The following is a 25,943-nucleotide window of genomic DNA, read 5'->3' on the forward strand; positions in this document are numbered from 1 at the left end:
TTTTAAAATATGTATGAAAACATATTCAATGAAAAATAACTTGACTTTATTTTCAAAATGAAAAAATTCCAAGAAAAAATATCCTTTCAATATTTAAACATTCAGTTTGTGCCATTTTCAACAATACACAATCCACACAACTACCACCACCGTACTTCTTCAGTGTGAATTTCCAATTCCATTGTGCACTTGCATACACGACAAAACCCCTGATTAGCTTTGAGAAACACAAGTAAGAGAATAGTTTTATAATAATGTTTTTTTTGTTGCTGAAGTCAATAATTTCAAAGAATACCTCAGTAAGAACTCGGAAGTTCTTATATTTCAAAATCAGTTTCCACACAAAACCTACTTTGTTCAAGAGCTCTTTAACGGAGCTTTCAGAATCATCTTTTTATTACTATTTACACTTAGGTTAAGTATGTCAATTCTCTGTTTAATGAAACAAAAAAAAAAGACATGATTTTACAATACAACACAAAGCTTGTATGTAGATATAGGGTGCTTGTTAAAAAAGAAAAAACATGAGAAAAGCAATCTGAAACTTATTTAAAAAAAAAGTTATAAAAAAGTGAGATTACATCCCTGAAATAAGCCTATGTTCTTTACAACCTAATGAACTTTCAACAGAAAATTCTAATGGGAATATAAAAACTGTGTTTGTGAAAGTATGACTAGAGCTAATTGGTCCCAACATAAAATTATAGTGTAAATAAGAAATAAACATTTACAGAACTTAATCTTAAACTTAACATTCTAAGTTTCATTTAAAATCTCAATAATACTTAGAATGTTAAGATTAAGTGTTGAAAATAAGAAAAGCAAGGTTTACATAATAGTTTTACCTTTTCAAGACATTTAGAATTAAAAAAAAAAATAGATACATTGGAAAGTAATTTATGCCTATATCTTTTCAATGATTCAACTGAAAATCCTAACATTCAAAAGATATGACACTGGAAAATGTATACATATACTGGTAATTACTGGTTTAATAGTCAGCAAGTAAACCAACAAATTAAAATTACTTTTTCACTAAAGCATTTGAAACTCCTTAATCAATTAAAATAAAAGCACAACATTAGTTTATCATCAAACTTACTTGTACACATAGAGAAACTTAAAACTATACAACACTTCAAATGTTTTGAAGTAAAAAAAGGATGCTACAAGTTAAATTTCGCCAAAAGTATCTGAAAGCCTGCATAATTTTTGTAGTTTGAGGTTCTAGAATTAGTAACAAAAGATGACAAAAACTGTGTTTGTTTCACAAGAAGAATGCCCAATATTTTGTAAAACATTTATAAAGTAATGACTACAGTTCCAATTTTTAATGCCATTAATTTATGAAAGAAAAATAAACATTAACATGAAAAGTTCTTGTGGATTTCAGTCCACTTAACTACTTAGATAATTTTCCACAAAAATTGAAGTAACTGAAAAACATCTTTTCACTTAAGATACATTCAAATTACATGATTATTGTATAAACATACGAGACTTAACATTTCAGCATTATATCTACGTTTAATGCAACTACTTAAAATACCGACTAATCTATTAAATTTTAAATTAATAATCCATTTATAGATCTATGTATGCAAGTTGTGCACAGTTAAAGCAACATGTAATCTATTAAAGATACAAAAAAAACTATGCAGCTTAACACAGTATACTCTAGTGGACACATCAACTTGTAAGGCACACATTTCTTTTTACAAAAGGCTGAACACATAACTGAAAACTAAAGCTACTAAGCATCTGAGGAATGTCCATTTCTAGAAGAATCGGTCGTAGTGAAAGAATCCGGATGACAGTGGCGACAATGATGAAATCCATTCGGAGAATGCTTCAAAAGCTCCTCTATATGTTTCACAATCAAATCAATAGCAACTGAAAGGGTTAAGAACAAAATGATAATAATAAAACTATTTCACCCCAAAAGCTGTCACAACTGTATATAGATCACTAAGTATCCAGTTGCTGAAGATAAGCAAAATATGTCACAAAGGAAATTAAAACAGCAGATCACAAGCTACAGGGTGTTTGGAAAGTCACTGTGCACTTATATATTTATTAACAGACATGTTTCAATATAGAATACAGGAGGTAAATATGAATGACAATTATAAACAATGTTGAAAGTGACTCCTGTTGGCATCATACAGGCCTGGATCCTTATTTTGTTTCTAAACACCACTATCAGTTGCTGGCTTGAAATAGACTGAATAAAATATTATTACAAAACTGCACAGTGTCTTTCTGAACACCCTGTTGAATTCCTTAAACAATGTCTGCATTTTAGTCTGAACTAAATCTCAAAGTTTATAAACATTTCTTTTGTGCAGCTTTTGCATTACATTAGTTCTTTATATACAAGAATAAAATTATGTCTCACAACATGAAAGGAAAGCCTAAAATAACAATACATCAGCAAACTAACCAAGTGGGAAAATGTCTTACCTTCATTGTCTGCACCTCGAGGAATGACAATATCAGCATATTTCTTTGTCTAATAACATAAAAGAATGGCAAAATGGATATTGTTAAACAATATATAAATTAACAGATGTAATAAAAGCCTACACTTTACAAGATTTACAAATACAGCACATAAGTACAAGCCTCTTCTGTTAGCCATAACTCCATATACCAGTTTCTTTTTTTATTTCATAAGTCTGTAAGTACTCCAAAATGTGTATTCATACAGGTCATGCATAGTTAAAGCAAGAAGTGCTCATTAAAGCCATGAAAAAATAACTATGCAGCTTAACACAATATACTTCTGTGAATGCACCAAAAGGTTTAGTACAATACTATACTTTAAGTTTTACAAGTACAGTATATAGCCATGTGGTCCCTCATGTCACAAAAGCTAGACCCTATCAAAATTAAATTCCTTCAACCCAAAAGCTGTCACAACAATTGTATATACAGCACTTCAAGCATCCAGTTACTAAAGAAGAGCTGAAATCTGTAATATGTGAAGTACAAACAGCAGAATGCAAGCTACAATTTTTTAAAAACTTATGAAAACAAAAAGATAGTGTTTTTCTATCCATTCAGTAGTAGAAACATTTAGATAGTTTTTTCCAGATCTTTTTTTCTTCCCCTCATTACAAGGCTCAACATTTCAACAAAGAATTATACCTATTTGAAACTTGAGATAAGATTAAATCCATTCTTGGTTGAACTGTTGGCATGAGAGTTGATTGATTGATTGATTTAGTGTTTTATGGCACAAAGCAGCTAGGCTATCTGCGCCAAACGTCCGGTAAAAAGGTAAAAATAAATTAAATGTAGTAAAATACAGAAAAGGAAATGAAGGTAAAACAAAACATCATTGAAAAACAGAAAAAGCATAAAACCAATGTTGACACCTAGTTTACAATGGTAAGAGAGAAAGCAGAGTAAAAGTAGTTGTAAAGTACTCACTCCAGCAAAATGGTAATTATCATAAACCACCAGGAAGACTAACAGGTAAGTTCAAGAACCACCGTCAGTCACCTGAAGTTGGCCTTTCCAGCCCTGGTTCTGGGTTATGTGTCATAGCAGCCATTATCAAAATGTAAAATAGAAGTTTTAAAAGACACATAGCAAAATCGTAATAATGAGTAGCCAAATGTCCAGTAAAAAGGTAAAAGTCAAGTAAATGTAGTAAAATTTGTAAAAGTAAACAAAAGTAAAAACAAAACAGCAATTAAAAACAGAATATTGCATAAAACCAATGTTGACATCCAATCTATAAAGTAATAAAGAACTTCTGTAGCAGAATGGTAATGATCATAACCTGCCAGGAAGACTAACAAGCAAGTACCAGAACCACCGTCAGTCACCTGAAGTTGGTCTTTCCAGTCCTGGTTCCAGGTTATGTGTCATTATGGCCAGAACCAAAGGATAAAGTAATAAAAGTTTAAAAAACATGCGGCAAAATTGGAATAACAACTCGCCAGGACAACTAACGGGTAGTTCAAACAGCAGCGTTAGTCACCTGAAGTTGGCCTTTCCAGTCCTGGTGTCAAGTTATTTAATGTTCTGGCCATTTTTCAATGTCAAATTGAACTAGAGAGAATGAAACTTTGAAAAGGGAACCACAATTAAAAAGGTGCAATGAATAAATATCCAACACTTAAATGAGATTAAAAAGATTAATGGCCATTAAAAAACTAAAAACTTTATCAAGGTGGATAGTGTCACCATCACCAAAAACACTGTCCAATGTAACAGATAAACCCTGGGAAAACATGTTTAAAATATTGCCGTCTTTGAGAATCTTAACAATAGCAAGAAAGTAAAATGTGGGTGAGAGTGATTTGAGTGTTACACAAACAACACACTGGTGCATCAGTTCCAGATAAAAGAAAATGATGAGTTAAAAAATTGTGACCAATGTGTAGTCTAGTTAGAACAACTTCCTCCTTCTGAACCTTATGGAAGCTAGATGGCCAAAGTCCAATATAGGGTTTTATTTGAAAAAGTTTGTTGTTGCATTGCTCACTCCAAGTGGACTGCCAGCTGGCACGGAGCCGAGCCTTGAATACAAGACCATAGTCCATATACGGAATAGGCACAGTGGTGATAGTGCTGGAGCAGACAGATTTAGCTACCATGTCTGTAAGCTCGTTCCCGTGAATACCAACATGGCCTGGCATCCAGAAAAACTGGATAGAAGTAGCAGTTAATGAGAAATGGGCCAGTCGGTTATGAATATCAGCGAGAATAGATGTGAGCCAATGTGTAGCAATTCCAGGGCCAGTATAGAACTAAGCAAGTCAGTATAAATAGTGCAGTTGGAGTACTGCTCAGCTTCACTATGATCCAGGGTAAGAGATATGGCATACAGTTCAGCAGTGAACACAGAAGCTGTAGAGGGGATTTTGCGTGCAACCACCAAACCGCAATAAACCATAGCAGAGCCCACTGAATTACCTGCTTTGGAACCATCTGTATAAATGGGAATGGAATGATTGTTTGAAAGATGTTCATTAAATAAATGACGGTACTTCCAATCTGGAGTACCTGCCTTTTTCAGATGACTGAAAGAAAGGTCACATTTGGGGACTGTAATAAGCCATGGTGGGATGGGCTGACCTGTGGAATCTGCAATGTTATCCAAGGACAGACCCAAGTCATCCAATTGCACCTGGATGCGAAGGCCAAACGGAGCAATGGCAGATCGTCTGTTCTCAAAAAGTACGGCCCATTGAGAAAGGAAAACACATCCCCAGGTTGGATGCTTTGGTAAGGAACAAAGTTTCAAGAATATAGTAAAGATAATTGCAAACGGCGAAGGTTCACGAGATTCAACGTATAAGCTTTGAACTGGAGAGGTGCAGAAAGCCCCAATGCAGAGCTGAAGTCCTTGGTGATGAATGGGGTCTAGCATCTTTAAGGCTGAGGGTCTGGCAGAGCCATAGACCATTGATCCATAGTCGAGTTTTGATCAAATAAGAGCACGATATACCTTTAACATAGAACATTGATCCGCTACCCAACTGGTAGTAGAGAGGACATGGAGAATGTTCAGTGCTCTTGTGCATTTGACCCGTAGCTGTGGTATAAAGGTCAGCTTACAGTCAAAGATAAGCCCCAAGAACTTGGTCTAGGGAACTACTGGCAGCGAAACTTTACCGATATGAAGTTCAGGATCAGGGTGAATACCCCGTTGGCGGCAAAAGTGCATGCAAACGGTTTTAGAGAGAGAGAAATTAAAGTCGTTCACCATAGTCCACTTCAGTACACAATTGAGGGCAGTTTGTAGTTGCCGCTCAATATATCTCATGTTCGATGACTGACATAAGATGTGAAAGTCGTCGACATACAGCCCATTCGCAATAGTGAGAGGGAATTGTTCAGTGATGGCATTTATCTTTATACTGAAAAGTGACACTCAAAACACAGCCTTGAGGGACTCCAAGTTCCTGTACAAAAGAACGGAAAAGTGTCGAACCCACACGAACTTGGAATCTCCTGTCCATTAAAAATTTAATAAACATGAGTAAATGGCCACGTAACCCATATGTATGGAGGTCTTACAAAATGCCATACCTCCATGTTGTGTCATAAGCCTTCTCAATGTCAAAGAATATTGATACAAGATGTTGGCATTTGAGAAAGGCTTCTCTGAATGATGTTTCAAGTCGAATTAGGTGGTCTGTGGTGGAGTGCTGTCGTCGGAACCCACACTGGGTGGGCGAGAGGAGGTTGTGTGATTTGAGGAACCAAACAAGACAAGCATTAACCATCCTTTCTAAGGTCTTACAGAGACAGCTCCTCAAAGCAATTGGATGGTAGTTTGAAGGAATCTTGAGATCTTTCCCTGGCTTAGAGAAAGGTAGAATAATAGCCTGGCGCCAAGCATCAGGAAAAACATTCTCCTGGCAGATCCAGTTAAAGACAATTAGAAGGACAATTAGAATTAAGTGGCAAGCAGGATTCCACCACAGACGAGGATCTTGTGGAAAACGTGTCGAGGTTTTAGGAATACACTGAGCAGCTGCTTGTATAATACAGCCAGTTACCGCTGCACACAGTTGTCTATTGATGGCTGATTCACGATGGCAGGATCAAATTCTGCAAGAGCAGTGAAAGTGGACCAGTCTGCCTGATCCAGCTTCCACCGGGGCACGTGGGTAGGGTGGCATCGACCACGGACAGTCTCTCTCAAAAGGATCGGAAAATGATCACTGCCCAGTGGATTACTGTCAACCCTCCATGAAAAATGGGAGAATAATGAAGGGGAGCAAACTGAGAGATCAATAGCGGTAAAGGACTGACTAGGTGCATGAAAGTAAGTGGAAGAACCAGTATTGAAAAGAGAAAGATTGTGATCAGAGAGCATCCGCTCTACAGATCGGCCCCTCCTATCAATAATAGCACTTCCCCAGAGGGGATAATGTCCATTAAAATCCCCTAGGATTAGAAATGGAGATGGCAATTGTTCAACGAGAGCATCAAGATCTGATTGATCATATGTCTCTCCAGGGGACAGGTACAGAAAACAAACAGTGATGGTATGACCCAAGGAAACACGGATGGCTACAGCCTCCAAGGGTGTGTTGAGTGACAAAGACAGGGTGGGCACGTGTTGATCAACCAACAGTGCCACCCCTCCATGTACTCGACCATCACACAACCTGTCATTTCTATACAGAGAAAACTGCCGAATGGAGACAGTATCAGCAGTTTTGAGAAATGTTTCTTGTAAAGAAAGACAAACAGGATGGTAGGAAGCAATCAGCGTTTTGATATCATCCAGATTAGAACGTAAACCTCGACAGTTCCATTGTATCAAGGTGGCCATTTTTAATGACGAGTAGGCGAATTAGCTGGAGAACCCTTCTGTTTACGACCACATCTTTTTTCCTTAATGTTCTTAGTCGGAGGAGGTCTATCAGCCTCCATGGATCCTGCCCTGGGTCAGTTGGGCAGGTCTTTGTTATTGGAAGGGGATTCAAGTAACTGAGGATGCAAACAAATGATTGTTTTGCCTCTTGTGGTGGGAGAAAAAGATGTATCAGAAGAAATGCCTGTATTTGAAACTGAAGGACGTGGATCTTGAGGTTTGTTGGAATGTATGGGAGGAACAAAGATGGGTGTGGAAGTCGATTCATCAACCTTTTTAACCATGGAGGTCAAAAGGCTTTTCATTTGTTTTGAAAACGATTCTCTTGGAGGCACAGAGAGATCTGTCTGCACTCCCACTGTAGTTGTGGAATGAAGTGCAGCAGCATATGTCCGAGATGGAGTTGTGGACAGCAATTTCCGAGCCTCAGGATAACTAATGTTATGTGTCGTTTTCAAATGCTGCACCTCTTTTCCTCCAACCATTTTGGGCAAGAATGAAAGTAAGAGGGGTGAGAACCATTGCAGTTTACGCAATGTGGGTTCATGTCACAGTCATAGGCATCGTGGTCCTTGCCTCCACAATGAGCACATATCAGGGAACCACGACAAGATGTCTTTGAGTGGCCGAATCTCTGACATTGGAAACATCGAAGAGGGTTTGGTATGTATGGCCGAACCCTGCAAATGAGATAATCTGCCTTGATGGTGGCTGGTGCACGTGGTGAAGTAAATGTTAAAACGAGGGTATTTGTTGGCAGTGTAACTCCATCTTTGCGAGTGGAGATGCGCCTCACTGCAGAAACTCCTTGAGTGGAGAGACCAGCAAGAATCTCTGACTCGGGGACATTTTTCAAATCCCTCAACAAAAACTCCTTGCGATGAATTCAAGGTAGCATGAGGGGTAACCTCAATATGTATATCCCAAATTGCCATTGAATTCAAGAGGAGCTCACTGTGGTGGGTTGTGGATGTTTCAACTAATATGTCTCCAGATCAAAGCTTCTTTACTGACTTTGGAGACCCAGCAAGACCCTCTAGCCCCTTCTGAATAAAAAAAAAAGGGGACAACTGCCCTAAAGGTTTATCTGAAAGAGAATGTAATATAAGAAAATGAGGTACATGTGTTACAGATGTTGAAGATTGCTGCTCAGAGTCTTCAAGACGTGGTCGCTTACCTATTGACTGTTTTTTCACTATTTTATTTAAATTTTTTGAAGGAGGATCCATAAAAAAAAAGAAAAATTTCAGTACCCACTGACCCCACCTACCATGGAGCCCTACGAGGGGACGCACTACAATGTCACGCAAGGACAATGCAGCAACGCCAAGGTTTCGTGAGCACTATACCCAAACACCAGCATCAGGCACTATGTCCACAACACCCGTTGAGAACTTCCAACACTGGTACTTGGTTGACTCTAGCCCAAGTGGACCAGTCGATTGACCCAAGGGGAGGCCACCCAAAGGCCGCCCGTCTACAGGAATTCAAGGCCAAAGTGGTGTGTTAGGGTTGGACCCCTCAACCACCAGGATCCTCTCCTTCCCTTCACGGGTCGCCACGCACAGTAAACATGTGGGTAGATGTTTAGATCCCAGAGAAGGTAACCAGACAGAACAGAATCTTCCCCTGGGAGGTCCCCTCACCACGTACAGGAATCCACACCGAGGGGTGGCATGAGAGATCCAATCTACCACATTAAATTAGTGAGTACATTGATACTGTTTTATCAAGTCCAATTCTTTAGTTTAAAGTTACATTCTGAACACTCAAGGTACTTGTTCTTCATATGCATTAACTGAATGGAGTAGCCTTCTTATTTAAAGAAGGTTTAAAATGTGTCCTGTGGATTGTATGAAGCAGACAAGCCAGTCTCAAAAGACGCATACACAATTCAAAGTTGGGATTGTTTTAAAGGATAAGTAAAGAAATAAACAAACAAAAAATAAAGGTAAGAAGCACTTACAGGTAAACAAAACTCCTCAAAGGCAGGTTTTACAAACATCGTATACTGCTGTAAAACTTGTTCCAGCTCTCTGCCCCTTTCTGTGGTGTCACGCAAAACTAAATTCATAAAAATTGAAACAACTGTTTAATGTTATCTATTAAAATGAAAAGGTAAAACTAGTCAATAAATGATCAATAGAAAGAAGACAGTGAAAAAAGGACAATGTTTTATATAACTGCCTTATTACAAAAGCACTACATGATAATATGTATTGCAAATATTATAAGCTAAATTTCAGTAATTTTAAGTGTATCCAGTCAATAAGTCTAACAGATTGGTTTGCAGCAAATATCAACTGTTAGCTGGGTGATTATCCTGTAATCCACATTACTGAAACTGTTAGCTGGGTGATTATCCTGTAATCCACATTACTGAAACTGTTAGCTGGGTGATTATCCTGTAAGTCATGTGATTAAAGCCACAAACTAGCCAGATGATAAACTTACAAATAATGTGATCAAAACCATAAAATCAGTTAATTTGCAAGTGATTACATATATAAACCAGGGGTAAATAGCTTAAACCTGTGAGTGAAATAACTTGCTAGTGTTTAATGGTCTACATTGCAACTTAAGAAATTATGCAACTATTGTTCTGTAAGTTTTTTGACTATTCTGCACGTTTTTAAGTACTTTTCTGTAACTAATGAAAAACTTAATACTTAAAATTATCACTAAAGAATCATTCATCCACAAAATCAGCATGATGCTACATTTCAGGCTATTTCCAGGCACATGAAAATACAATTTAGTGGTAGCCAGGAAAGTAACAGATAATACTTATAACATTTTCCTCTACAGCTGTGAATTACAACAACCAACTACAATTTTCTTTTCAGCTCCAGTTACCCAGAATTATTCACCAACAAGCTGCTGCCCAACTATATCTTACAAAATGTTGCACACTACTTTTCCAAACAGTACAGCTTCTGATTACAAAGCACCCATATGAAAACAGATAACTTTTTACTGTGTATAATGAGTAATAATAAACAGATGGTGTTTTGATACTCAAGAAATGCCATCAAGTGACACAAACTAGAAAGTGTACAAGAAAATACAGTAAACTTCACGAATATTAGAAAATGTAAGGCTAAAATTAAAAACTTGATAATTATGTGTTATTTAAACTTACATAATTTGATTAAAACAAAGTCATGTTCATTATACTTCACTATTTCCTTATAAGGTTAAAAATTCTTTACAATAATGCATACAACTGAAAAAAAGCAAAATAACAACAACAAGAGCTTTCAAAAATAGTCCATATTTTCATTTTTACATTTAAATACTGTCTAATCAATGCACTGACCTCTTCTTGATAACCTGGTATCAGAATCAGAGTCTACAAATAACTTCATGTGGAATAAGTCCCTCATTTCTTGGAAGTAAAAAATTAAAATTCCTTCAAAGAGTACCACATCAGCTGGTTGGATGGTCAGCCACTCATCCTTCTTCCTGGAATTAATTTATCATTGAAATGATCAAAATTTTAACAATGATTTATTTTATTAAGTAATTAAGTATTATATGCAATAAGAATACAGATCAAACTGAATAATAAACCTCAAGCCATAATAATCTGACAACTGTTGTATTGAGCAATAAACTAATCAACACAGCTAGGTGGACAAAAAATATCATTCAAAAGAACTTCTCTTAAAATTTAACTACAGTGTACATTACATAAATTCTAACTTTTACATCAACACTTCATTATCATTCACTATGAATTCACTTTCCCTCTACTTCAGTCTAATGTTCAAAATGTTTTGCATCGTACTTAATATACATGAACACAGTAAGGTAGTTGCACAGCTTTTTTAGGTATGGACTGTTAACACTCACTTGTTAAACTACCACTAACTTCTCAAACAGAAGGCAAATTTTCTAGTGTCAAGTGTGATAACTAAGAAGCATTTTCCAAAAGGAACAAATCTTACTTTCATCAACTCTCACAATATGCAGTAACCACTTTTATGTTTATGGTTGTTATAACCAGCAAAGAACACAACTAAAGTTATGAAACATAAATATAAAAATAAAAAGTACTATAAAATAGTGAGGACACATGACATCAGTATTACTAGTTTTTAAACAAGAGTGTTTCTTATGTTAGAAACATGCTAATACTTATCAACTATCATTCAGCATTACCAAACAAGGCTTCAATTAAGACAGAGCATGATCAAAGGTCAAGCTTGCACTGAGTAATTCTAAGAAGGCTGTGCATGTGGCTCTCTACTATAATCAAATTCATATTGCTAGATAGTTTTGGGGACAATTTTTCATGATCCTGACAACGGTGATGTTAATCTTTCTTATTAATGTCTGCAAAACATTTATTATATGCCACATGAAAGCTATTCATAAGTGATAATTAAGATTTAATCTCACAAACCTTTACAAGGCATTGACTGTGTGTGTGTGTGTGTGTGTGTGTGTGTGTGTGTGTGTGTGTGTGTGTGTGTGTGTGTGTGTGTGTGTGTGTGTATTCTAAACCATAATATCATACTTGTAATAAAGAAATTGCAAATCAGTTCAAAATCAGGTAAGATCAGTTTAATTTAGAACACACAAGCTGTCTGATGACAAACATCTAAGTTTCTTGCTTTTGTTGATAGATTTACTGTGATGCTACACAAAAGTTTTTTTAGAACATTTCAGAAATCAAACAGGTGGTCATATATTCTTCAGGAAAAATGTCTAATAATTAGATGCAAGGACAAAGATCAGGAAACTACGTATTTCATAGAAATAAATATTATTATGAGTAATTTATCTCAAATCTCACCTGCAATGGGAAACAAAATCATAGAGAGGTATGCTAACCACTTTCTCTTGAAGAATATCTTTCAATACACTAATAATAAGCTCATTGTCAAAAGCATCTATAAGAACAAAATACATAAATGTCAGATTAAATAAAAAACAAGTATTTCCTTAATATTTTCATAATCATAAAACAAATTTAAATTGATCACTGGTATAAACCTTCAAAAAAAAAAAAAAAGGCTTAATTCTAATTTAATACAAAATATTTAAAGATATAACTAGCTACTATAACAATTTGGAAACATATAATGACTCAAACCTAAGTTTAAAAATTTATAATTAAGATCTGTGATTGACATCAGTTTAATTAGCCATTTTCCAGTTTAATTCTTTTGCAACAGACTGGGTATAATACACACATTTTTCTACACACTTGCACACCTTAAATATTTGCAAAAATACAAATGTTTAGTCTAAGTAGGTTAAGTCTCATAATGCTATATGTATTAATTTGTTATTATATTGACCTTCCAGTCATGCCTGTTTAACATTAACACAACTTGCACTGACGTAGTGCATGTGCACTCATGTTACATATACAGTAACATGAAACTGACTTCTAGTCTTTCCTGTGTTTTAGTGGACTACTATTTTGTAATATACACAGTCACATTTCAATTACTTTACATTATATATGCATATGGATTATTACTATTGGGTTGAGGAATAATTCGCGAGTGTTTTTTCAAGTTAAAAAAATATATTCATAAATGAAACGCTTTCGCAAAATATTTCATGTCATTTGGTAGATAATTTTTTGCTCTAATAGATGGTGTGTTTGATTTTCATATGTCTTTAATTTTTGCTTTCATTTTCAGCTCATTAAATGGAATGTCAAGTGGACAAAATCGAGCATTTTCGACACCATCTGCTTTTCGCATTTAATTTCTGGCAATTTCGTTTAAAACAATGCATACTATATACCTAGGTATTACATGAAATAACGTATCATAATAAATGTTTTGGGTGTAATGTGTTCATGCATTGAAGTATTGTATAGTCTTGCATGTAATGCTTGGATGAAATTATTTAAAAACGCTCACGAATTATTCCTCAACCTAATATTTAGAAAGAAGTAAAACAAAAAAATTCTCTCTTCTCAGTACGAACTTTGTATTCAGTTGTTGCTGGATGTGGGTTGTTAAGCCTTTTAAAATTTCAATGTATAGAATATCAAACAAATTTTTAAGTTTTATATACATAACAGATAAATAACCAAAAAAATCAAAAATAACTACATTCATACCACAAAATTCCACTAATATAATAAGCTTAGTAAATAAGATGTACTTAGATTGTATAAATATGAAAATGAGCACAATCAAGACATAATCTATCTCCTTGAAAACTTGAATTGTAAGAATGTAGTAGCCTTTTCAAAGATTAAAATTGCTGAGAAAACCACTCTGTGGACATTCTAAGATGTTGATTGGTTATTCCAATGTCATATTGTAGCAAGAGTATATAAGGGACCATTTCAAAAATGTTGAATGGGGCCACTATGTCTGATTCAGTATGTAAGCCATATCTTAGCAAAATAAAAAGATACGAGGTTCTTCTATATTCTACCTTGTCAATATTAATAATTTGAGTTCCTACTTTGTACAAAACCATAAACTTAGTATTTTTACATCACAAACACCTAATTTCAAACACTGATGCGCATTCAACATACCATGTGACTCACTAAAATCAATATTTAAATGTACTTTTAATACTTACTTTTGAATTAATAAGTTAACTCATAATATTAAATTATAATCTGCAATGTGATACCAAACTTATTAACATAAATTCATAAGTAGTAGTTCAATAAAATTTTGAATGCAAGTCAACAATTGCAATGACATGGCCTTTTAATTCTGACCCATTGTGAAACAGTTAAATGAGTATTTGAGCCTTGTGATTCCACACACAGCAAGATCAAAATGGCAAATGAACTGTTACTAGAAACAAGTATCTTTACTTTTAGAATAAATTTGAAAATTTTACCTGGATGGTCAAAATTGTACATCCCTTTATAAGCTAAGGATTTTTCTTCTTCTGTAAGTTCTTTGTAGAAACTCTCCTGACTGACATTGATGACCTGCCTTTGTGAGTCTATTACTGAATCTTGGTCCAATTTCTCTACAATTTTTCTGCAAACTGTTGACTGCATAAGCAACAAAATACTAAGCACTAAAGCAGACTTGTAAATCAATATTATTTTCAAAATATCATTAAATTCCTTAACTTGTACAAATATATTGAAATTATTTTGAATACATAAATCAGCAAGTCAAATAACAACCACAACCAATATAAAGTTGCAGTGAGATGTCATTTATCAGATCTCTATTTTGAAATTGTTTGGTATTTTGCAGGTAGTAAACCATCACAAAAAAACTGAATTTTTTAGGAATAGTCTATTCTGACACAAAACATTTATACATTGAAATGGCAAACAAGTTTCCAGAATGTGGATTTAGAAGTTTCAAGAAAAGGATATCCATTGTATTTAATGGCATTAGAAAACAATGAAGTATGGATTAACTTGAAGTACCATCCAGAATGAGGACCCCCAAGAAGTTGTACCTCAGTTGTAAAGAACAAAAAGTGGCATGATGTGAAAGGTAAGAATATACAAACACAAAGATTGATGACAAACACAACACCATACAACATTTTCAACAATAATCTCAGTCTGTAAATGATGCTAGCAGGATATGGGTTCAACAATATAAGGCTTCCAGTCATACTTCCCATTTGACCATCATACACTTCAAGCTGCTGGAGAATGAAAGAGGTTCTGTTGTAAAACAGAACCTATAGCATACTTAAAGGCTACTATCAAGATACATTGTTGTCAGATAGATCTTTAAATAACATGGCAACAAAGACTTACAATGAAGTGAGGCTCCAAAAATGTTTAACATTCCTACGAAAAGTGGGGCCTAATAGGCCCCAGAGCAACTTGAAAGGTTATTAATATTAGGCTAATAATTTTGTATTTAAATGAAATTGCCATTTAAATCCATTAATGAATGGATTAACGAGATTCCCACTGTCCCTATCTACTATCTAGCGAAACCACAGCCAGGGGAACGGGCTTGGAGAAATCAGGACTAGAAACGTCTTTTCGTAGGAGTGTTAAATATAATGAACTCAACCACTATATAACCTTATCTCTTAAAACTCTCTTGCATTCTTTTCTTTAAGTAACTAAATTTGTGATTAAGATCATTTTCAAGACATATTAGCTTTTTTCTAAATATACTTGTTTATCTACACAAAATGTGTCAAACTTTTAGATGTACAAGTCTGCTGTATACAAAAAGTCAGATATAACATGTCTATAAATTGACAATACCAGTATGACTGAGACTTACTACTCAGAGTGCAAGTTAATGCTCATGTGAAAAAAAAAAGCACTTTTGTCCATCATGTAGTAAGTATGCTGCATTTGAATAACCTCTAGAACTTCTAATATTTATCTACAGTTGTTTTCAGTATCCCTATATATTGTGTCTGGTATTTACTCTCCACTACAGACTGTTACTAAATCAGCAGTGAAGGTTCAACTGAACAGTTGAGAATTCTGACATCAAATACATAATACTAAGTTGAAAGGAAGTCTATAAAATGATTGTATATTTTGAACTCTGACCCCAAACTATGAACATAGGATTAACAATCAATTTTGAGAAAAATTTTTCTTCATGGCACTATTTTGTACAATCAACTACGATGATTATTATCCTCACAAGAATATAGAATTAAAACCTATTTCAGACACCAACAGAAATCAAAATAATAAATCCATAACTATAAAAATGCTAACAAATATGCATTGGGATGTTGAGAAACTAAGTATTACAGAAATAAAACAAATGGAGACTAAAAACTAACGCATAGTGATCAGAAGTATTTAAGTTACAATTTACCAATAAAAATAAAATATTTCCAATAATAAATCAAATAAACAATTTTAATAACATAGAATGGTCATCCATTTAAAATTTATTCTGTCTCTAAATTACTGCGGCATACACCTCACTTAACCCATTCTTTCATGTAAATTTATTATTACTGAAGCAGTTTTAATTTTCTTTTTTGATACTGATCATTGTTAACTTTGTAGAAAAGTAAATGGTTTTAAAGATGGCTGCAGAATGGACTTTTAAAACCAAATGACATATTGTATGGTAACGACTGGCAGGTTTCTCAATAACTTGAGAGGTTGTGCATTTTAAGTTTCAAAATTTCAATTTCCTGAACCAAATTCATTTCTAAGGTATACTTTTCATGAACACAGTTTACTGATCTTCTCATTTAACCTCATGTTTCTTTGAACCAACCAGGGTAAAGAGTACATAATGTCAATTCAGTACTGTTACCTGGAGAAAAAGAGACATTTCATCATGCATTATAAATATTAGCTCTACCCCAAATCTAATCCTGGAACAATAGACAGACAGACAGACTTTAGCACCATTAAGCACCACCTACACCTTTAATTAGGTAAAACACATACCTCATTATGACTGCAAGGAATTTTAATAAGCAATGTTGTTCTGAACTTCATTTTGGCTCATTAACAGTATTGGTTTTACATAATCAAATGATAGTACAATTTCTTTTAATACAAAGTTAAATGTCTGATTGTCTAAGTTTTAGAATGGACAGAAGTGAACAGACCAGTTTCAATAACAAGTAAATACAGATTTCTTTAATTGCCTTGAAACAGGATAATGTATAACTGAAAAGCTGGGAAAAAAATTATCTTGGAAGACAAATGCATTATAATAACTAATTTGCACTTTACCTCACTGCTAAAACAATTGGCAGAAAATGAAAATTTTGAACATATGATGCAAAAATACATACAACTCAATGTGAATTTCCCCCTCATGTGCCTCACATCAGTATGCTTGCTCTTAGACAAAGTCACGATCTCATCTCCGATTTATCAATTTTCACTCATATGAGTTGACTCTCAGCCAAAATACCCCATTAAGAAACCCAAATGTATTAAATATAAAGATAAATTATTAATAGTTGTGCTCGTACAACTCACACTGTTCATTCATAAAAGGAGTCATTATTTTTACTCTCTTATATAAGATAAACATCTCCTGTTTCACACTTTAAAAAGAAACTTGACACAAAATTACACTGAAACTGACACGTGTGTTCCCCCTCCCTTCTAAAATAAGCATAACTTAAATGCTTGATTACATGGTCATAACATAAATGTTAGTGAAGGGTTAAATACTCACATGTTAACTACAAGCACACCACATAATAAATTTTATGGCTCGTGTGCAAAAAAAGTATATTTAAAAACTTCTTGATTGATAAAATTATTTGAAGATTCTAATGGCCTCACATGACAGAACATATAAAACTGTTTAAAATGCCAAAACTGAACATCTGCTGCATGTTAAAATTAAAACCCTTCTCTTTATACAGAATAATTCCCACCACTTCTTAACCCTTACATTACTGATAAACATTAACACAATGTTTTACATTTCAAAACTGAGGTATAACTTAAAAAGCTTCTTTCAAAAACTTTTAATAGTAATGTAACCCCACTTTTCTGAAAACTGGGGATAATTTTCTTCATCGTAGCTAACAAAAAACAAGCAACCAAATTCTCGTAAAGAAATAACTTAGCTTTGAGATAAACTTATTACATCAGCAAATACGATAATTTTCAAAATACAAAATTTTCTTTACATTTTGGTTTGAGAATTACAATTATTGTCAGAAAAAGCTCTACAGAAATATAATTTAACTGCAGAATTATGAAGCTCCACCAAGTCCACAATATTTATATGATTAAATAGTTCAAATTATAAAAAGTGTTTTTGTTTACATTTATAGATGAAGAAAAATAATGCTCAAGCTTTTACATTTTACAGTGAGCAGCTTGCAACAGTTAACACATGGTACAGTTCTACCTCTACTGCCAGCTTTTTTTTTTTTTTTTTTAATCCAGAGTATATATTACATATATAAAACATCTGTACTGCTAGTACTGTATGGTAACATCAACATGTCTGCATAGTGACAAAGCAGCTTGACAAATTCCAAATACTTTGTTTTTCATAACATAAAATGGTTTTGAAATAAACATTAACTTTGATTTATCACACCTGCATATACCAGTTCTTAGGTAGTGTTCATATCGATATGAGAAGGTTAATGTTTTCTACCCCTCTTCCAAACTAACTCTTGCCCCATAGTGTTCTTCAAAATCCCAAAATAAATCAGTAATGTATATATACACACATTGGTGTTTATGAACCAGCCTGTACAAACTATATTTAATTCATTTGAGTATTTGATTAATAGGTAAAGAAGCTCTGCAATTATTTAAAACTTTACATTAATAATTACCCATTACCACAAGAACTACTAATACAAAATGCAAAACTAAGTTCTAACCTTTGGTTAACAAGTACAAAAAAGTAAACACCATTTATTTAACTATTCATGTCATAATCAAAATCATACTTGCACAATAGGTATCTATACATAAAATACTGTTTTTATGACACATTCATATCATGTCCTTTAACTTGTTAAAGACAAAAAGGCACAAAGCATCTTTATTTCTTGGTACAGTCAACATGTGAATGCTTGAAGGCCATATCTATGTTAGTTTAATTTACAAAAGTTTTCAATACTCTTTGAATAAATGTGTTGATCAGATAATAACTGAAATATCACATGATCTATTTTTTTTCTGAAATTAGGGCATGAATATAAAGATCAAGCATATGGTTCACACACGTGGAAACTAACTTTTGAGTTCCATTTCTTAAAAATAATTTCAAAAAACAATGTTAACTGTAATAAAATCTAAATTTGTGGCAATTTGATAAATTTATGAATGTATTTTACAAGTACTTGTATCAGGAAGAAATTATTGTCAAGCTTGTATTTAACTGTAATTACCATTTGACCTCCTAGGTTTCAAAACCATATAAAATAAATGGATATAATGTAATCCTTCCTCATTCTGTTATAGTTCACTGGTATCATTTTAGTTACAGTATATGTACATCTGCATCAAGATACTACAACACATGCCTACTGATAGTATTACTCTTGTAATTATCTATTTAGGATCACATACAGTTTGTTCTTGCATCACTACCATCTCATACAAATGAGTGCAAGCTTTTTTTTTTGTAGGGTTGAATTAAATAAAATTTGGTTTAGCATTCTGTACTAGTTGACATATAGAAATAGTTAAGCACTGAGACTAGATAAAATTGTAAAAACATTCATACAGCTATTAAATGAAGAATACTTCCTGTCTGTGTACATTCAAGTTTTTTAACCTAACTTTCAAAATTAGGCTTTGAATCTCCTTCCATAAACGTTTTCAGTGTTGAAAGTTATCTAGAAAGTCAATTTTTGGAATTCTGTAAACAACTGCATGTACTTGTACATGCTTTACACAATACAGAAAATTACAATCAATTAAGCCTAATTTTATATTATTATTATGATGCATTTTAATGTTCCCTTGCTACATCCATATTCAAATTTATCATTCTTTTTAAACAAAAGGAAGATAATAACTAATTAAAACATATTTCATACAGTACAAAAAAATCAGAATTAATAAAAAACAAACAAACATTAAGTGTGTGTGTGTGTGTGTGTGTGTGTACATTCAACAGTTATTTCACATAGAAATATTCATTACAATAGAAAAGTCTGATTCTGTAGACAAACAGCTTATTCTTATCATCCCTAATCAGTTCCTACCAGTATGTACTTAAAACCTTATCATTCCAAACATAATTCCTCCCACAAGCAGTTTATCAAATCACTACAAAATTTTAACATCTAAATGAAATTTACAATTGTCTACATCCTAAAAGTTTCTCTTCACAGCTTAATTTTTGTAAACCAATGAAAATAAATAATATTTGACAAATAAAGTTCTTTGCCAGAGCTGATAAGGGGAGAGGTGCAGCTGCCCCAAGAACTGGGGTCTATTGAGCATTTTGGCAGTGGTATATTATAAAACTCACTTGTAATTCATACTACTTAATGAACTAAAATTGTTACTGCTTTTTTATAGATTCGTGAAGAAAATTTGTCACCTAAGTTTCTTTAATGAAAATTCAGCAAAAGTTAAGAAACAGAATGAAAGAGGGGCCCTATGATGTTACTGACCACAGGGGTCCGGGCTGGCTCTCGACACTCCTGGTCATAAATAAAGATTACTTCTACCCTGCCAAAATTGATACTTATGTCTCCTAATCCTACCATTCTCATCATTAAATACAAAAAAAGATGTTGCATCTACACTATCAACTCCCTTAACAATCTTAAATATCTCAGTCAACCCTCCCCCCCTAACTTTTCTCTTTGGAAGAAATTTCAAAGATCTTAACCTGTTCTCTTGTGACAATTTTTCCATCCCAGGTATTATCCTAATAGCTCTCCTCTGCACCCTTTCCAATAATCCAGTGTCCTTTGTAAAGTAAGAAGTTTGAATACACAATACTATAATCATAATCCAACAAGGGAATTATCTTTAGACTTATCTTCATCACTGCTATAGATACAACCTAGATTCCTATTTGTTGTACAAACAGAAACAGCACATTGTTTGAATGGCTTAAGAAACTGATCAACCAGACACCAAGAACCTTTCCTTCCACAACACTGTTAAGGTTATTGTCATTATAATCAAAATTACAATTCAAGTTATGATAATTCATGTGCATAAACCTACATTTATTACAATTAAAATCCAACTGCCATTTATTTGCTCAACACAAAAATTGATTTAAATACCAACTTCCTCAAGCTAACAACATCCAATACCATTGGCACACACAAGTAATTTATTGACCATTTTTCATTTACATTACTGATGTAAATCAAAAACTGCAAATTTACTAAAACAGAAATGAGGAACCTCACTAGTGACATTAATCCAGTTTTACTGAACTTTCTATAGTAGCAGCCTTCTGCTTTCTTTCATCTATCTACTTTTCTATCCAATGAAATATCTTATCCCCTAAACACACACTGATCAGTTTTCAATAAGCTTTTCATCTGGCATCTTGTCAAAAACTTACAAAAAAACAAGATAAGCAACTCTGTGTTGTGGGTGTTGTTGGAATTTGAGTCATTTTTGTTATAGAAAAGGAAGGGGGAGGAGTGTTCGTATTTAAGAGGGGTGCTGAATAGATTTAGATCCACTAAATCAACATCTTTACTATTGTTTACAAAACTAGTATCTTCCTTAGTGATTATCAAAAGATTACTAAGGCAAGATTTTACCTTAGTGAAACCATGTGAAATTATCCAACAATTTAAAAAACAACAACACTTTTACCAGCACTAATGTAAAATTAATGGATTTATAATTACTGTTACAGTTTTTATCACCTCCCCTGAAAAAGACTAACATTAGTCATCTTCCATTCCTCTGATACCTGTCCACTATTCAAGGACTTACAAGTAATAGTAACCATCTTCAAAACTCTTGTGGACATATTACATGACCCAGGAGTCTTACTTTTCTTTAAAATTCCCACTCTTTTTATCAATAAGCTCAGAGTTATTTAGATCATCTCTACCTTATTTTCACTTAGCAACTGTTCAAAGTGAAGAATATTATTTGAATTTCATTAAAGAAAATTGATAAATTATAATTTAATGATGCTGCTAATTCATAAACATCAATCATGAGTGTTCTTTTAACATGTATATTATAAAAGGAATTACTCCCATTGTAACATTTCACATACCTATACTTTAAAACAACCTTACTGATAATTTCTTACATTTTTATCAAAACTTCTTTTGTACACTGTATACCTATTTTGATTTTCTACATTTCTGTGTGACCAATATTCTTGCTATTACATAACAGTTTAACAGTTAAGTTAAACAATTTATAATGTTCTTCCTTAAGTTATACCCTTTATGAGCCAAACTGATTTTTTACTTGCAACTTCTTTTTTATTTATGATAAAGACAAATATTTTTTACTTAAATTCCACATTTGATCACTATCTGCCAACTAATTTGCTTCACAATTTATGATAGAAAATACTTGTTGCAACCATTAAAAATTTGCTATTGTAATGTATAACAAAAATCTCATTATTCCTAATCTCCAAATACAGTAAAAAATTGAACCTAAATGAGAAATTAAGGCTTGCACTCGGATGTCCTCCAATCTTTTAATACTGAAATGGTCGAAATGCCAAAGTTAACACTTAAAACTAACATAGCATTGCTCCAAGAACAACTGGTGAGGAAAACCATTCTGAATGGTTTCTATAGAATTGTCTCCCTCATGTTTTGACTAACATTTCCTACTCTGTATCTTCAAAATTAAAATTCTGCATAATTATGGCCTCATTAACAACTGAAATCTTAAATTCATTGTGAAGTTTGTTTCTTAACTTTCATACAATCATCTGTATCAAAGTACAACTAAGAGCCTTTCATACAATCATCTGTATCAAAGTACAACTAAGAGCCTTTCATACAATCATCTGTATCAAAGTACAACTAAGCCTTTTTCCCTTATAACCAGTAACCAGTTTTCAACTTGAAAACTAAATAAAACTAGTTATAACCATTATATAAAAATCCACCATTCCAACTACAGCTCTCAAGTCATCTTTTCTGTTTTTTGCTTCTATCATTGTAATAATATAGCCTACCCTTAAAACTAGTTCTGTACTAGTCTAATCATAGCTTAAAGCTTCCCAATGAAGTTAGTTCCAATCTACATTAAACATAAGATCCATATTATAATAATCCAAATAAATTATCTTGTTCTTGCTATAATTAAGATCATTCGCCAAATACCTGTCCAAACTCACTGATACAAGTCATTCTGCAATACTTCAACATCCTAAATATAGCTAGAAATACTCAGTAGTTCAATATAACCTGAAAACTTTACTAATTCACTAATTACACCCCTATAACTATTAACATAAAAGAGGAAAAACAAACTCCAACCACTTATCTATGATGCAGTTTGACAAGAATCCATTAATAAGACTAATAGAATTTTAAAATTTATGTACAGACATACTGATTAAAATCAAAAGAGATGTACAATTACTATTTAAAATCATTAATGTTTAGTGAAAGTTCATAATTACAAAACTGAGAGAAAAAAAAAAAGGTATTTTACAAATTTTTCATTTATTGCTACCATGGTTTTACCCCTAAAGATATCGTCAGGTGGACAAAACTTCCTGTTTAAACAAACATTAGTTATGTTTCAGAGTATCATATATTGCTCAACCTATTTATCTAAGAAAGGATACTGACATTTTAGAAAGAATTTCTAGAATGGTCCTTGAGATGGATTATCTTATGGGGATTGATTAAAATATTTTATTTTCTCTGGATGAAAACAAAATAGTTTCAGGTGATCTTACTGAATAGTGACTGGTTGGATAAAAGTATCTGATCTTTTACTCATGAATTCTGAAGAAAAAAGAACACAAGCTCAAGATAAAATGAAAATATAAACTATGCTCTAGTTATAAAAATGTTTTTTCTAGCTGAGTGGTTGCTTATGGAATGAATTATTATCAGCAACAGTTATAATTTCCATAAATAGTATGTTTAAGTTTTAGTTTTCTTCTTCTTAAAGATGTATGTGCAGGATCAGACATAGAGAATAATATGGTTTCTTAATGCTTGTGCATTAGGTTATGAATACAACCCAAATATTGTATATATAACTATTGCTAGTGTGATGTGTACTATATATTTATCATTATTAACTTGTGAAGTTGTGAAGTTAAAATCATGAAAGTTACCATCTGATGGATTATGTTACATTTGAACATTTTTCTACCATGTGCTGTATCACTGTCATCAAATTATATGCAAAAATAATACAGGAGCAATGTTTGAATAAAATACATGAAACCTATAAGAACTGTTGAAAAATATAGAAGTTTAAAATGATACATTATACTTTGATTTAGTAAACAATGTTAATATATTTCTTTAAATTTAAGTTACAGTACAGGCATATTTACATTTAATCTACCAAGCAGTTAGCCTAAATGTTTTAATAAAGGAAACTGAACTATCTCAAAATGAGTAAAGCAATAATCGTATATATTTTCTTCCAAATTAATGCATCAACACCATTTCAAACATTAAAAATACATAATAAATTCAATTATGCATAACAGTGCTTTTACTTTTAAGAATATACATTATGGATATAGAAATATATTAGAAAATTCATTAAAGCACATCATAGTTGTGTAGTTATTTCGATGTTAATTTTATTATAATAAATAGTTTCAATAATATGGGCTATATTATCGTGTTTTTGTTTCAACAATTCAATCCACAGTTTCACCTCTCCTTGATTTTCCACAAATTGCAATAGCTACCACACAATAATCAATAATAATTAATATTTTGAAGCTTTTCGTTGGCAATTCACGAACTATATAAAGTAGGACTGAATGTGTTTTAATTAAATTGCAATATAAGAATCGGTTATAGATTGTATAGTAGTACTATTACTATCAGCAATAGTACTAATTAGGTACTCAGACAGTTTAATATTAACATAATTAACACCACAGAACCGCGGACAGTTATAACAAACAAACGCGTTTCTACATTCAGCAAAACTCCGAAAGTAAAAACGAATTCATCTTTGCTTTTAAAACTTAATTCCAGAAACGATCATAATCAAGTGAAATTAAATTTTTAATAGAAAAAATGCTATTACTAGGTGGTGTATTACATTTTTTTACAAAACTGTTACGTATTTGTTATTTTCATGTTCAAAAATCATTATTAAATTACAAATGTACCTTGCCCGATGCAGTACCTCCAGCCACTCCAATCAAAAAAGGTGTTTTCATCCGTAAAGCATCTAATCCCAGATAAGTATTTTCTTTTCGCCCGAGTGATGCCATGCTAACGCCTTCCCCCACAGTTTTCCACTGAAGAGTGAAATTCCACAAGCTTGCAAGTACACATGCAAACGATAATTCTCACTTAGTGCCATCTATTAGCCAGTTAGTAAAATAACCGTTTTTCACTTGATTAATAGTTATTAAAGAATATAAATATAATTATACATTTTCTTGGCATTTTAAAATGTTAATACAGTTGTATAAATATGATTTTAACATTGGGTTATTAATACTTCAAAAAAACGATTTTTTTTAAAACAGTGATATGCTCCATCAAGTATTATCCAAAATTTTACTGTATTTTCTCAGTCATCACTGTAAATATTGCATTCAGTAACTACTGTACTACATTGAGAAACATTTGTCAGCGATTTCGTCATTGATGTGTTTTATAAGTAGTGTATTAATAAACATTTTATATGCCTTCTTGTAAACTACAAAGGAGTAACTAAGTTATATTAAAACGATTTCAGCAAGTAACGTGGCAACCACAATTAATGTAAAGATGCAGTGAAACAAAGTGTGTCACAAGTATGTGCTTAGAATTTATACAAAATTATGGCTTTTTTTTAAAAAATAGATCCTTCTGGCGAAAATGTTTATTGACTCAAATCATAAAGAAATGTTCAGATCGGAGACTTAGAATTTTTATAATGAAGGCCTCTCTTGTACTTAATGGTAATGGAAACAAAAGAATAAGGATCGACTTGACTAGGACTATCTACAAAACGCCTACAGCAAGTTGAACTCCCGCTGTGATAAACAAATTTCATCATCGTGTTACACAAAGGTCAGTGGCAAATGCCATTCAT

The 25,943-nt window shown here is 32.9% G+C and overlaps 1 protein-coding gene across 1 annotated transcript; it reads right to left on the reverse strand.

The window, feature by feature from the left end:
- Positions 1-25,202, reverse strand: LOC143230710 (uridine-cytidine kinase 2-B-like). Its single transcript, XM_076464728.1, has 7 exons — positions 25,027-25,202; positions 14,180-14,339; positions 12,147-12,243; positions 10,665-10,810; positions 9,312-9,409; positions 2,464-2,512; positions 1-1,893 (listed from the first exon to the last, which is right to left on the reverse strand). The coding sequence occupies exons 1-7, from the start codon at positions 25,129-25,131 to the stop codon at positions 1,754-1,756; spliced, it is 795 nt and encodes a 264-aa protein (XP_076320843.1). The 5' UTR covers positions 25,132-25,202; the 3' UTR covers positions 1-1,753.
- Between the last annotated feature and the right edge of the window lie 741 nt (positions 25,203-25,943).

Source organism: Tachypleus tridentatus, chromosome 10, assembly GCF_004210375.1.
Source record: "Tachypleus tridentatus isolate NWPU-2018 chromosome 10, ASM421037v1, whole genome shotgun sequence".
Classification (NCBI taxonomy): domain Eukaryota; kingdom Metazoa; phylum Arthropoda; class Merostomata; order Xiphosura; family Limulidae; genus Tachypleus; species Tachypleus tridentatus.

Excerpts from the sequence above, each read along its gene's own strand:
- LOC143230710 (XM_076464728.1), bottom strand. The coding sequence starts at position 25,131 with ATGGCATCACTCGGGCGAAAAGAAAATACTTATCTGGGATTAGATGCT. Across the intron at positions 12,244-14,179 it reads GTACAATTTTGACCATCCAG|ATGCTTTTGACAATGAGCTT; the intron begins GTAAAATTTTCA and ends TTGTTCTTATAG. Across the intron at positions 10,811-12,146 it reads GATTTTGTTTCCCATTGCAG|GAAGAAGGATGAGTGGCTGA; the intron begins GTGAGATTTGAG and ends AATTAATTCCAG.